This window comes from Parasteatoda tepidariorum, chromosome 5, assembly GCF_982258835.1.
Source record: "Parasteatoda tepidariorum strain Cologne lab strain chromosome 5, Ptep-v5.0, whole genome shotgun sequence".
Classification (NCBI taxonomy): Eukaryota; Metazoa; Arthropoda; class Arachnida; order Araneae; family Theridiidae; genus Parasteatoda; species Parasteatoda tepidariorum.
This window is the reverse complement of record NC_141759.1, coordinates 1,932,506-1,948,144: the sequence shown is the minus strand read 5'-3', so window position 1 is coordinate 1,948,144 and position 15,639 is coordinate 1,932,506. Positions and strand designations below refer to the sequence as shown.

The 15,639-nt window shown below is 30.0% G+C and overlaps 1 protein-coding gene across 3 annotated transcripts in view; it reads right to left on the bottom strand.

Annotated features, from left to right (window-relative positions):
- Positions 1-15,111, bottom strand: part of NAT1 (N-acetyltransferase 1) — a 52,784-nt gene extending 37,673 nt beyond the window's left edge. Inside the window, exons 1-9 of one of the 3 annotated variants that reach the window (XM_043044757.3) lie at positions 14,274-15,111; positions 8,424-8,540; positions 7,439-7,573; positions 6,741-6,843; positions 6,534-6,659; positions 5,113-5,179; positions 3,257-3,519; positions 2,837-2,947; positions 2,173-2,362 (exon numbers count right to left, since the gene is read on the bottom strand). In XM_043044757.3, the coding sequence (XP_042900691.1) occupies positions 2,173-2,362; positions 2,837-2,947; positions 3,257-3,519; positions 5,113-5,179; positions 6,534-6,620 (718 nt within the window). In that variant the 5' untranslated portion in view covers positions 6,621-6,659; positions 6,741-6,843; positions 7,439-7,573; positions 8,424-8,540; positions 14,274-15,111. Of the gene's footprint in view, positions 1-2,172; positions 2,363-2,836; positions 2,948-3,256; positions 3,520-5,112; positions 5,180-6,533; positions 6,660-6,740; positions 6,844-7,438; positions 7,574-8,423; positions 8,541-14,062 lie in introns of all 3 variants that reach the window. The other 2 variants (XM_087163113.1, XM_071184966.2) reach the window with 2 other exon arrangements.
- Positions 15,112-15,639: the final 528 nt, after the last annotated feature.

Here is a 15,639-nt window from a genome sequence, read left to right as displayed (position 1 = left end):
ATATGAATTCAAAATATTTATTGCCTTTAGCATATTATGTAAGATATGTTTTCAGTACTCATTCTAACAGCATTTTGTTATAAAAATCTGTATAATCTTATAATATTTTAAATTATAAAATTAAGTTTCTTTATATATAATTATAAAAAATTTAAGTTCTCAGATTTCTGTTTAAAAAATGAAAGTACCTACAGCTGGTTTCAAGAAACTCATTACATTTATTTCTTCCCCAATTTTTGATTTTTTATTCCCACTCATTTAAAAATGATTCATTAAATGACTTGGAAATAATACTAGTATTAAGTATTTAAACTAGATTGTAACTATAAGGTGTTAGCAATTTTAATTCAATACTTGTTAATAAAAAATTTTAGCCATTTCTTTGATTTGGGTTGGAAGAAATCTAATCCCTCTAGGGTGCTTTTATTCACTTTGGAAGAAACTTTTTCCCACAACATTTCAACTACGGTAAGAGCGGCATATATAAAAATTAAAAGAACCACTTTTTAAACAAAAGCGAAATAATTATATAGAAAATAAGACTAAACTTATAAATAAAAATTAAATGTTTTTAACCTATTTAAATAAAAATGCATTTAATAATAGCAATTACTACTAAAAATTTAACATTGTGCAGTTTTAAAACACATAAATACGAATTACAATACATAATTTTAAAATTGCATGCGTATGAACCGGATTGTGCATCTTTCAAACCCTATGACTCGGAATTGAGTAAATATGAAGTGACGCGTTACTTGAAATATGTTTGTTTGATGTTAAAATTGTGTGAATGTGATTAACAATGTCTCATTTTTTAATCATAAGAACCCATACCACCTTGCTTCATTAAATACATATAGGCTTGATTTTGTAAATATGATTTTAAAAACTATAGACAGGGGTGATCGTAGCACAAAGTGAAAAACCCTGAAAATTTTATGTGCAAAAAATAGATATTAAACTATTTATCATATATCTTTCATGCTTTACATAATTTTTTGAATTAACATTTATAATTAAATTACCTTCTAATGCAAAATATCACACCATTAGAGTAACTAATTCAAGAAGCAACTTCTAACAAGAATCGCGATATTGGAATTTAAAAAGGCAAAAATACAACTGGAGATATTTTATTTTTTAATCGTTTAAATGCGTATCACTAGATCGGTTGAAAACGAATTGTAATGCATAGTTTTTAAATCACGTATAAAAAATAAAATATCGATGTTTGATATTACAAACGTGAGAATACAAGTTGCAAAATCAGATTTTAAAAACGTGTGAATGAATAAGAATCGCAGCCTTGGATTTTAAACTCGTGTGAGTAATAATCGAGACATTGGGTTTTAAAAACGCATAAATACAAATCATGATATTTGATTTTTTAATCTAGTTAAAACGAATAGCAACACGCAGTTTTTAAATCAGGTAAATATGAAAATTGATATTTGATATTAAAATCACGTGAATAAGATTCGCAATATTAGCAGATTCCGCTGTACCAAATATTAAAAATATCGAAAATTTGCCAAACCGAAACAATCAAATTGGCAGAAGAGTGTATGAAAACGTCTAGTTAACCGGATTTAGCAAAATCTTCAAAATTTCGTCGGATTAAAAGTTCTGTTTCACGAAACCAATAGTCTTGAGTTATGCGAAATCCTATGATATTCGCGCAAAACTTGCAAGCACTGCTTCCAGTTTTGAACCGGAAAAAATTATACAAAAAACCTGGAATTTCGGGGTACCCCCGGACTACAATCACTCCTGCATAGAATGGAAAACAATGTATGATTCTTAAATCGTGAAACCTCACGGTTCAAAAAGTTACGGAGTTTATCAAGTTTTAATTCCTATAAACATTTTTGCCAATTTAGCACAAAATTTTGGAGGGGAAAATATGGTCTTTTCCTGCTAAATGTGCAAGAAGTACTTGTTGCAGCATAAGATTAAAAAACCTGGATATTTTTCTTTCGTTGATAAAAGCTTTGTCTTAATGTTTTTACCAAATATACATTAAGTATAATTCCATAAAATACATAATTGAATGCACTCGCAAAATAGTTATTAAGTTAACATTAGGATTCCAAAAAAACTTAATTAAATTTTTTAAAAATTAGGAGTTGATATTTTAGGTTTACATTGTATAATTAAAAAGATAGATACCAATAGGAATGGGGCTGAAGACATCATCCATTCCAGAGCGAAGTTTGCTCATGTTGAGCATGCCAGTGGAAGGAGGAAGAGAGTTCATGTTGCGATTCGGAAGATACGACCCAAAGTCCCTTGCTGCATCATCTCTCACCTGTTGGATGGTCTTAGGACCGTGCTCAGACAGAATTCTCCTAGGTATCCACTGAAACAATATACACACAATTTTACTCTTCTCTTTTTTTTAAACATATTCATAAATATGCCTCCTTTTTTTGTAATGCATATATCATTGGGTGTACAATAATTGGTCAATGATTTTATTAAATATGACGGTATGTTAGGGTATGCTCAGATCTTTTGCAATTAGTAGAGGCGGTCATCTAAAACGTGTGTGTTTGTGCCTTTGATCACAACAGGAACATCCCCTTTTAAGACAAATTCTAACTCACTAAAATTTACCATTTCACTGATTTTCGTGTTAAAAAATAATGTATTTTAATTGTGCATATGCATCCATTTATTCTGAAAATGGTTTATTTCTTCAATCCAAATTTGTCAATCAAAAATGTCAGGACATTTCAGGTTTTCCCAGTTTCTAGGTAGAGTATCTGCCACTACCACTTAAAGAAATGTTTAAGTCTGTGTGAAAGGTAAAATGGCAGTCAGTATAACATACCCTATTTTGTCTCAGCTCTAATACATCTTGCAACATGAAGCGTATACGAGAAGGCAGTTCAAAGTTTGATGCAAATACTTGCATTCTTTCAAAATACTGATTCATCAGTGCCTGTAAAAGATAATAAGAATTATTATTTATATGTAAACTAAGAAAAGAATTCCAGATGGGTTTCTTTTTATTATTAAAATCGGAAATTTTCACATATTGAAAGTAGTTTTTCTTAAAGGGAAAAAATTACCACTTGTAAAACAAATAGAAAATAAACAAACCTACTTTAGCAAAATTGAGCGTAAATTGCTCAAAACTGGAAAAAGTAGCCAAAATATTCCATTTTTAAAAAAATTGCAAAAATCGAACAGTTCACGTTAAAGTTATAAAAGGTAAGAACATGGTAAATAAATAAAATTTAATGCTCACTTTGGCTTTGTCTGTGTCCAGCCTGTGGCCGACAGTCTTCATTATCTGACAGAGGCACTCGAGGTCTTCAGCCACGTCCTTGGATGTCTGCCTTTTCTTCTTGGCCAAGAGCTGCTGCACGCACTGATGAAGGATGGCCTCGTGCAACAGGCCCTGCTTCCCCAGCTCACCAATGAATTTGATGTTGCCCAGCATCTTGTGCTTAGCAACTCCTCTTTGCTCCTCCTCTTCAGCACTGAGTGCTCCATCTTTCTTGTCAAAGGCTAAAAACATTTTGCTTTGTTGAAATAAGAAAAATACTAACCATTTTCTTAATTGAAAAAAATAACCCAGCAATTAATGGCAACAAACATATAAGTTAGAACATGGATTTAAAAATATTTAATAATGCATCTTAAGGATATTTGCAAAGTTAAAATTTCTTTATCTGATAAATTTCAAATACGCTATTTCTAAAAGGTCAATTTTGGGGATCATGGTAATTTAATTTCAAAGAAACAAAAGTATAAAACATCATTCCATGTATAATTAAATTAATATAAATACATAGAAAAAAAATCACAATAAATTTTTAAAAAAACATTTTGAACACAAAATAAAAATAGTAGCATTTTGCATTAATGTAGCAAAAGTAATTTTAAGGTAACTACATATAAAACATAAAAATATAATAATTATATGCTTATTAAGTTGAATTGTATTGTGTACAAGAAAATTCTTAGAATTAAACACAAAAACTTTAAATTATCTATTCTTCATTTTGTGAGCTTTCTTTTTAAATATTATTTTTTTACCATAAAATATTGCTAAATATTTGCTATAAATATTGAATTCCAAAAGAGAGAACAAATATAAAAATAATTTAAGCCTTATTTCAATATCAAATGTAATTTTAAAAAATATATTTCAAATCTTAAACAGAAAAAAACTTCAGAATTTTTTAAAACCACAATATCATCAAAATACACATGAAATACAAATTTATTCGCACTGGTAAAAAATAATTTTAAAAATAATAATTTACCAAAAATGGTTTCAATATTAAACTAATAAAATATAAAGGATATAATTTTTTATATTCTTGACTATAGGAAAAATATATGTAGCAAGCAGGTAAAAATAAAGTTAAAAAAACTAACTCTCAAATAATTACATTACTTAGCTCACTTTAAAAACTAACAGAACATGGGATTAGTGATGGATATTGTTTATTTTATTTTAAGCAATATTAAGAGACATAGTAATTTATCCTACATTTGTTAACATTAATTTATTATAAAATATTTTTATGGGAACCTTATTCTGCGTAATCATTTAAAAATTGCAGATTTATGTTTCTATAAAATACAGATTACAATTATAACTCAAAATTGTAAAAAAAAAAAAAAAAAAAAAAAAAAAAAGGTGAGAAAAAATGAGTTGTATTTGTTCGATTATAATAAAATGGTAAAAATTTAATTACTTAAGATTTTTCAAATGAAAGACGAGGCTTAGATTTAAAAAAAAAAAAATTGGTTTAAACCAGCAAACGCTGTGTCTAACCTAGCAACTGTTAATCCTTATATGTAGAAAAAATCGAGATTTTTCCCCCCTTTCAAAAAAAAGCCCTCTTCCGAGATAATAACAGAATAATAAGATGATTGTTTGAATCAGTTATTCGAAAATTATTTGAGATTACACTGAGTGGAAGTCTAATTTCGACAGCTAATTGAGCTTCGAATAAATTGAAGAACTAATTTTAACATAAATGTTTTAAAAAAAAAAAAAGAAATTCCACCACACAAAATGCTGATGAAATACAAACAGAAAAATTTGATTAATTCTAAATGATAACATAAATTATAGATATATATCACCTTCACTTGCTTTTCTTCTGTTTTCAAATTCGTCCTGGCACTTGGCTAACAAAAGGCGACGGAATGTCTGAAAGAGGTTTCTCACCATCAATATAGAGAAGAAAAATAAATTACAGATAGAATCTAAAACTATAAATTATTAAGTTTATATACAGTACTAATTTCCATATTTGGATGTCTGTGCTTGGATGGATGTGTGTTTTCAGACAATTTTTTGCAATCAAAATTAAAAAAAAATTAATAGTAAAAAGTAATAAATTACAATAAAATTTTTTTAAATATTATGCAATTAGTAGGTGGTCCCTCAGGTAAAGAATTTTACTTTTAAAAATCTCAATTAATTCTAATCTTTAATAAATTAAATGAATAAAAGGGAGATGGAATATTTAAGGTGATGAAGCTTTGTGATTCTTGACTGATCTGAGGACTTATGAGGAAAATATGCACTAAGTACATGAAAATATGTACTTAGTGAATGGTCATCAAGTCAAATTCAAAGATTATGTACTGATCTATAAATAAAATAGTGCAATGAAGGCCATTAGCTTATCTTTGATGAAGATGCTTCACAAACAATGAAATTAACAAGAGAAATAAAAAAAGTTTTGCTATTAAAATTTGGCAATGTTTAGTTGGTCCCAGGGTTCAGTGAAAATTCGAGAAATCAGAAAACCGGAATGAAATTTGATAAATGTTTCCGCCATTTTTAAAAAAAAAAATTTTTTCCTCATTGAGACTTAAGGATTTTTCTTTCTTTTTTAAAAGATGTTTATTTTACCATCATTTTAGAAATAATCATTAGTTCCCTAAACTGTTAAGAGAAGTAAGAGTCTTGCACTAAATATCATCAATCATTCTCTTCCTCACCTCCTACATAGGAAAATAAAAACTAAAGATTTTTTACAAACACCTAATGAAAAAAACACACTGCTAGGAATTTTAAAACATGAAAATCAAAATCAGTGCCTTGAACCCCTTGCACTAGGCTTAAATTTGGAACAAGCCATGCCTAACTTCGGCACCCGAATGTTTGGGAGAAGTTTACTTAGATTTCAAATGCATCCTAAATTGCATGCAAACTACATTAGTAGACAAGATATAAAATACCGATTCATATACAGAAGAGCCCATTCAAACGTTCTTGCTTAGCCCCAGATTAAGACCATGAGTACGGCTCGTGATATTCATGTTTGGCCCGAAATGTCGATCACGAGTCGTGACATTCAGTTTGACATGAAATTAAACAATGAGCCTGATTCATGATATTCAAATTTACCTAAAAATTTCAGCGAGAGACAGACTCAGGAAAATAGTGCAAGGGGTTAAGCTATGCACTCTGAAAAATTATTTACACATGAAAAAAATTTTTATAAAGAGTTTACAAATTTCCATCAGTTTTTCCAATGATAGAAAAAACTTACATTGCTGTTGTGACTACCAGTATTATTTGAAGGGAGATCAAAGTTTGGAGCTTCTTCACACAATTTCCTGCATAGCAATGCATACATAGAACTGTACTTCGGTTCATCTAGAGCTTTATCGAAGATCTGAACAAGAGAAAAAAATGTTGAAATGTTGAAAAAGTAGAATTCGAATTTTTATGCAAAGAGATGAAAGAAGATATCTACCAGTAATATGACACCTTTAAGAATTTGGGTAGAATCAAGTCCAACGCTGAGGAGTTCCTCGCTCAGCTTGTGGAACTTCTCAGGCGTGAGTTTGTTAAGAATGCTGAAAGGAAAATATATTTATTAATTCCTTATACAAACCAATGGTTGTCAATAAAAAAATAAATCAGAGTTAGTTCATTTTCATTTAAATCAGCTTGAGTAAATATCATCATAAAAATAAATTTTTAAAAAAAATTCTAATAAGTAACAACTTCTTTTTTTAAATTTCATACAACGTAAATCAATTTTTATTTATTATTTAAATTAATTAAAATGGTGTCAATAAAATTACATAATTTAAAATACTATTTCTAAATATCTTATACTTTTTGACAATATAGAATACTTTTTTTCCAATGTACTCTATTTTAATACCATCAAAACTGATCTTCCCAAACATCAACGTCATAATCATACCAAATTGCTATTTTATATATAAAATAATTCTTAAGCAACAACCAAGTGATAAAGGAACTCCATTTTCTATTGTATTTGATTAATCCACAGTTGTAGTATAAAAAATGAAAAGAAAGCTTTTGACTAAGCTAAAAAGAAATATTCATGCAATTTCATAACATTAACTATGAAAAAATATTAACATTGCATGATTTTTTTAACTACAGAAATTGAAAAGAATTTTAAAAAGAGAAACTCACCCTCGTACTCGTCGGAACACTTGGTCATTTTTTTCTTCAAGGGAGGTTGCATCTCGTTTAATGCTGCTTGGAGGTACCCATCTGCGAGGGGCGGAAGAGCCTACGCTAGCGGCGTCTGGACGAGGGGGTTCGTCCCTAAAACATCAAAATAAAAATTCACTTATTTCAAAATTTATGTATCAATAATAATTATATATACTTCTTACTCATTTTAAAATCAAATATAAATGAAAACCGCAATGAAAAGTAAGGTTTGCCAGGATGGGAACAGCCTAAAAAAACTGCATGTTTTTCAGATTCCCACTTGAAAAACGCACGTCAAATCAATTTTTTTTTATAAATATTAAATTGAATTCTTCCTTGAAATTACTACTATATTGTTTTATAAATTTAAATTTGCAACTTCTTATATAAAATTATATGAAGTATACCATATTTTAGTAATATGGCATTTAATATAATTGAACCAACATGATTAAAAAAAAACTTGCTAAATTATAATACAATAATTATATAGGAAAAAAATTATGTGTAATATGTATAAACACATTTAATTACTTCATTATTTATTTGCATTGTAAACTTCACTTTTTGTTAAAATACATCAACGAATATAAATCCAATATATCAAAATAAATGTGATACTTTTAGACAAATAATGCAGAAATTTTGTCAGTTATAAAAAATTGTTTGTCATGAGTATTTTAAAAAATTAGACCAAAATATCTTTATTTTACGATTTCTATTATAGACTATCTGTTTCCATCTACTGAATAAATAATTCTGCAAAACTCTAAACTTTTATATATATATATATACATATATATATATGCTTTAAATTTAATAATATGAAAATTCTTGATGTAATTTGTTATTTAAAAGAGAAATAATACATTTTTGAACAGAGCAATAATTAGACTTGACTAAATCTTTTTTACAAACAAGTTCTTAAGGAATTCTTACAAAGCAGAAAAGTCAAATTTACCTTCCTCCGGAGCATCGAGAAGCACTCCCCGATCCTCTCTGCCTATCCGTTGTTACGTTTATGGTGACCACAGCAGAATAAAAGTCCAGCCGCTATAGGTTACAGTTACACTGAATCCTAGAAAATTTTATTCTTATTAGATATAGTAACATTTAAAGCTATTACAAAGTGTATCTGTATAGTCCAAAGTGCATCTGTATAGTCCAAAGTGCATCTGTATAGTCCAAAGTGCATCTGTATAGTCCTTTTTTCCATGAGTAGATTTTTGTTTTAAGTTCCGTCATAAACACCATTCTTATAATTGTAATATTCGGGTGGATCCTAAAATAGCCCACCCCATGACGATTTTTTGAAATCTAGCCAAACTAGGATTCTAGAAGATATTTCGAGGAGATATATTGCAACCTTACAGAGCGTCTATCTTAAATGTCCGATAACACCGGATGTTCAGAACCACACACCCACCCTTTGACATACCACTTTTTGCCTAAAATTTTCGAAATTATTCTAAAATTCTCGAAAATTCTTAAACCTGATTAGTTAATTTATATGTATACCTACACGGCGGTCCGATTTCGTTAGAAAAGAGGTAAAAAGGTTGATGTTTTTGCCATTTATGCCACTGATCTCTTACTGAGTTACCATTATTACTTTATTAATTCCTTTTTGTGCGGTACTGGTTGAACATGGATGAGTAAATTTTTAACTTTATGGAATGCAAAAGGTATGAGAGCGACAATTGAATCATGTATGAATCAAAATCTAATTTCAAAAACATAAGAATGTGGCGAACTAGTGAGTTTGATTCAGTAAAAGGGTAGGGTGGACGGTTATGAATGGAGATAGCAAAAGTGAGGATTGGGTGTGGTTGTGCATGATGTTAGTCAGTGTCAAAAGATAAGCCATCAAAGTAAAGGTAAGTTATTTTATTAAAAATATTTTAATAAATTTGCATTAATTTAAATTGTTTTTTTAATAATAAAAACAATCTAGATCCAAGTTATCATCTCCAACTTGGAGAGATTTAAGATTGTTTACAAAACTAGGAATTTTTTACATTTATCATACAGAAATTCTACCAAATTTTAAGAAAAAAGCAACTTATTTTGTTTTGAAAGAGAAATTCACTAAATCCTGATACTGAAGATGTAGAGAATGAGGATTTGTCACAGTTAAAAGAAAAAGCCTCACATGTTTTGTTTGATGTTTTTGCATTAATTGATAAAAAATATATCTTGTGGTGTTGTTGGTCAAGAAATGGTTGCAGAACCTCGTGATTTGGTGATATTGACAATAGTAAAATGGAGCAATAACTACTGTCAGCACATTTCTTCTTTTGAAATGATGAGAAACATTCTGTAATTACACGAGCTTAAAGAAGATGAAGAGCAATTTATAACAAATGTCGAAGAAAAAAAATTTCCCAGAGAAGTGTAAACCAAAATTTCCAAAAATAGAATAAACGTGTTTATTCATATTTCTTTTGAATTGTATACAACTTTTTTGCACAAAGAATTTTTGAATGAAAAATTTTATAGTTATCGTAATTTTAATAATGACAGAAATGATAGAAATACAAAGAATCTAATGTTAAAAAAAGCATATTTGAGATGAATACTTTTGAATTTACATGAAACCATTGAGTTTTTATTAATAAAATTTTCTAAACAAGAACGTGAGTTTAATTTTGCAGTTGCATTGATTGAATTATAATAAAAATAAAACAGTTTGCTTCATTTCAAAAGAACTCCCCTAGTAAGAACTGGTCTAAAGTAAGAACTCCCCTAGCCATTCGTCTGAACCTGTGGGGGTGACTATTCAAGTAAAAACTATTTCAAGTAGGTGTGCGGGATCATTGTTTAGGACAGGTTTTGGGTTGACGAGAGAAAGGGAATCTTTTTAGCTTTAGAGTGAAGAGAAGCTACCCTCCCTGAAATGTGCTATTCTTGTTTCTATAGCAGCAGGCGGCCTCAGACTTTATGGCGGGAGGACTTACTGTAGACAGACTAACCATACTCACAAGTGACATATCTAAGAATATGCCTTATAAAATATGATAAATTTTTAAGAACATGCTGCATAGCACCAAGCTGGGTCAGGAGACAGAGCGTTCACATCTCATGGAGGTGAACGAATCCATCAGTGGCTGGTTGAAACCAACCCTACTCTTGGCTCCAAACCCAAGTAAATTATTCTCTCAGAGGGAGACAGATTATGGGTTAAGACCCCCTTCTGTTGGGTTAAAGGTTTTCCTCTCCATTTAATGCAAATAAAGGTTAGTTTGTTGACAAGTTTCTAGAGACTGCATTCTAACTATGGAGCCCAGTTTTGCACATGTGCTTGTGCATTGCTTAAAAGTTGTTTTGAAAATTCCCTACTCATCGATCATTACGGAACAACAGTAGGATGATCATTTCTGCCCATTTGCATTATTTGAAAAGAATATGTGAGCTGATTTTAAAATTTTCCATGTGATAGAAAAATGAACGGAAAAAAATAATTACTAGGGAAAAAATTTTAAGCAATTGATTAATGAAAATTAATTTTTTTTATTTTATATTAAAAAGTTGATTTGCCAGAAAAAGAAAACACAGTACAATTGTTTCTTAAATAATTATCTTTTATGATTAATTTCTTAACTTCTTTAAGCTTTCTTTTCATATTTTTTTAAAGCTATTCTTCACTAATTTTCGTAAGTTAATTTTTGTTGATTGAGGTAGGTAGGTACTTTATTTACCTCGCATTAGAGCTACACAATGGACTATTGACGACGGTCTGGAAAACAATCCTGAGGATGATTGAAGAAAAGCCATCACAATTTTGACCCTCTGCAATAGAATGACTCCCCATCTAGCGACCACTTGCGCGCGAAGTCCAGCATTTTACGCTAGAACAGTTTCACGTAAGCCAATACCGCGAACCCTCGGTTCCTACGCATGTTGGTCAATGTAGTCACCCATTCGCGAACTGAGCGTAGCCAGTTGTGCTTGAATTTGGTATTCTACTGAAAAGGTCGTGTCTTTACGATGAGTTCATTGAAGTATACACGTATGAAATAGGATGAAGGGTCGTTTTAACTGCTTTAGATTCGCACCTCTGATTGCTGTCGAATAAGAACTTGGTTGGTGAAATACATTCTCTAACGAAATGCTCATCAATTTAGTTCTTCTCTCTCGATGGTGGTCAGAGATGCGTAAATCGTTTAAAATGTGAATGGTTTGGTGCCCTTCTGAGCCAAGAAACTGATTTTGGGTACCTTCGATAACAGACATGTGTCCATGAACCAGAACGCCTGTTGTATTTAAGAACCATTATGAATTAACAGACTTGTGTATGCTTTCTCTAAGAACCAGCAGTCATAATGTGTGTGAGTACCTTCATAAACCAATAGTCCTTCCATTTACCAATAGGTTAGATGTTGTGTGAGGGGATCCTCATGACCCTACATTCTTGTATGCGTACTCTGACTGAATCGTCTCGTGTGTTGCGTGTGGGGACCCTCGTGAACCAACCCACTCTTTAAATAGTCGAAAGGAAAATAAAACGAAAGTAAACTCTTTATATTATAATCAGGTGTTAGTATAGTGTGTGGGAGACTTCCAATGGATTATAATGTTAGTTGGTATAGGTACTATCCCACATTGAAATCTCCATCCACATGTTAATTTTTAACCTTTATTTATAAATGAGAAATTTAAGTTTTGTTTGAGACTCTGAATTAATCAACATGCTAGACCCTTATCAGTAGCTTGCCAGCAGGGACAGAGTGGGCAGTCGCCCCCTCTGAAATATTAATGAGGGGCTAAACAATATGTTTCGCCCTTCCTGAAATTTAAACATCCGCGAAAATAAAATCAAGTATTATTCCGATTAAAAAATAGTAAAAAAGTAAAATTTTAGAAAAAAAAGCTTTTTAATTAACTTTGAAGCTATTTTCCGCTGAAATTAAAACAAGAGGTTATAATAATTATAAAGGCAAGGCTCTTTTTTTTCAACTTGGAAGCTATTTCTCAAAAGGAAAACTTAATTTTCCTCTAACAGTTGCCTAACAGTTTATAAAAATCATAGGACATAATAACACAGCAATTTTAACGAGACAGCAGAGGCAAGCAAAAATGGCGATCAAAACAACATTCGAAAAATCCCACTCGCAGTAAAGACAGTGCATTCTTTCCCTTTTCTCTAATATTCTCTCAGATTACCCTATTTTTCCCCTAAGTACCAAAGCTAGAAAGCAGACCTTAGACAATTCAGTTTGTTCCAATCCAGGAGTTCTCTTGTTTTCTGGTTCGGGTTCAAAATTACAATTTACGAAATTGAAGATTGATAGACAATTCAGAATTGGATCAAGGATCAACTATTCAACGCCAATTAAGAGATAAAATATGTTTTAGAATACTGCACGAGGTGTGCACAATATGTATTTAAACCAAAGCATAATCTTCTTTTCAATGAAAACATGAAAAGGAAAATTCTTACTTTAAAAGTAAAAACATATAAGAAGCTTGAATAATTAGGCATGAGAGTGAGAAAAGAACATAATTCTAGTCTCAAATAGAAAAAAAATATATAAAAAAAACAGGTGAAACTATTATGCAGAGTAACAAAATATTAAAATTTTCATACTTATTTATAGCTTTTAATTACTATGCATACATTGCCAGTCTAATAACTTTTTCACCGAGATGAACAATGGTTAATTTTCATTATTTAGACTATGCAGTGATGTAGCACTTCAAAAAAAAAAATAATAATTTTAATATTTTTTAAATGGAAAACAGCCTAAAGGAGAATAAATAATAAATTCTTGAACAATAGAGATTTTTCTCTTTTAAGAATAGTTCGGAAATTTTTTTCTAAAATTGGAAAGAATCTCCTGCCTGGATTAATAGAAATGCTGAAGAAGAAAAAAAAAAGCTTTGTCAGAAAATGTGTTACAAACCCTTAATTTTCACACATAATTTACTGAAAAAAAAGAAGTCACAGTTAATGGACCAAGTCAAGGTTAATATAAAATCTAATTTAGTATCTAAGTAGGTTAATGGACAAATTAAGAAATCAAACTGCAAGACAACTTTCAATAATTCAGTCTGAGTTGTAATAAACAAGGGAAAAAACCATTTAATTTATTGAATGAGCTACATGAAAAAAAAATTTAAAGTTACTAAAAAAAGATTAGTCTTTATCTATGCTTTATCAATTTTAACTGATGATTAAAACAAGCTTATTTAATAATATAGACTATTAAAAAGTAACTTAAATTAGAAAAGATTATCAGTCTTACTTTACCCTTAAAAAAAAAAGCTGAACAGAAAAGTCACTTATTAAAATCACTGAACAGATTTTTTTATCCTATCTCATTTAAGCATAATGAAATATTTGGATTATAGAGATAAAATAAAATTGCACCAAAACGAAGAATTTCATGAAATAATGTGTAACTTTTAATTTAAATATCAATGTGACAAGTACAGAAACCGGATTATAAAAAGGAAACAAAGGAATTATGGCCAAGGCTTAAAAAGTCAATTAGATAGATTATAAAAAATGAAACAAAACGAATTGAAAAAGGTACAGATTTTTTTACACAGATATTTTGTTAACAGAATTATGCTATAACAATATTAAAGGCATTGTACTATAAAATCCCTATGAAAACAAGATGGCAGAAACGCAGTTCAGTGATCTCTTAACAGTCTAAATCACAATGATTATAATTAAAAAAGAAACAGCCAACTTCGATAATAATTACATTTGATCCGTAGTTTATTAAATATTGTCACACATTTATATAAAGATCCAGGTTTAAATAAAATTAAAGCAAATAAATATAATAATGTTTTAACTCACTTGAAGTTGACAAAGCTTTTGTCCTAGCGGAGTGCAATTAAAATGAAAGAAAATATATAATTTACAGTCGCTTAAACGTCACAATAGACATTTCGTCCACTTGAGCAGTGCTGAATAAAATCAATAGGTAGCGCTGTAAAGGAGAGTGATACATAAAGTTGAAGTTAAAATGCAGTACCATTCAACATTTATATTTGTATGGCAACGTACGTATTATAAACTTTACGCACAGGCATGTTTCACAAGATCCATGAGGCCTTCTTATAGGCTTGTTATCGAGCGTGCGCAGTTTCTTTATTGTAATGGGGAGGAGCCTTAGCAATGAGTAACGCCTCCTACTTCTGCTTGTCGCAACAAAAAATTGGCGATTAAGGGTGGTGGCGCTAGTGGTTAAATTGCTCTCGCAAGACTTCCTGGTTACTGCTTCCGATATATTTTTACGCCGCAGATTGAAAAAACGCGCCATCATATTATTGCATCATATCTTTTGCAGTATTTCACATGTACCGAGTTCTTTCTTTCAGCCTTTGAACTTCAGCATTATCATTATAATATTATAATCATAAGAATATTTTCTAATTAGGCTAACTTAAAAAGATATTTTTAGCGACATTTTATTCAAATGTAGCCAAATAAGGGATAAAATACAAAACATAGCAAACCTTAAGAATTATTCACAATGAGATATTAACTTTCCAAAAATTTTTTTTGACTTTACGACCTCTGAAAGCTCTTATGAATGGTACAATTATGTTTAGATTTGAACCCAAATTACAATAACAAAACTGCATAGAATATTAGACTTGTTCACACATCGCCTCGTAGTCATAACATAAGCGGAGGGATACACCGGAAATTTTCTAAATTTCTTCCGGTTTAAGGACGCTTGTTATTGTTTACATTAGACCACCCATCCATAACTAATTAAAACTTATCAGAAAATAAGCAAAAATTACTGAAAGAGTATAAAAATATATTTATTCGCAACGAACTATAGGGGGCGTCGTTGTATGAGACGAATATCTGCGATTTCTATATGAACAGTCATTCAGTTACTCTAGAGACGTAATGTAGCGTTTAGCATTGTAACGTTCCTTCTTTATTCTGAATTTAATTCATTAAAAATTCCTATTAAATTTAAAAAATTTTAATTCTTATACAAAAGAAAACAAAGTGGTATTTCTTCCTTTTAGAGAAGGAACTGTAAGAAACAACTTTTAAAAGAAAAACAAATCAATACTTTATTAAAATTTACACACACCGTTATTCTAAAAACTCAAAATCTATATCGTACACAAGAACTGCTGTTGCCAAAACATGGAATACTAAATATGTAATAAGAATATAATTAATGTTCACGTTCACA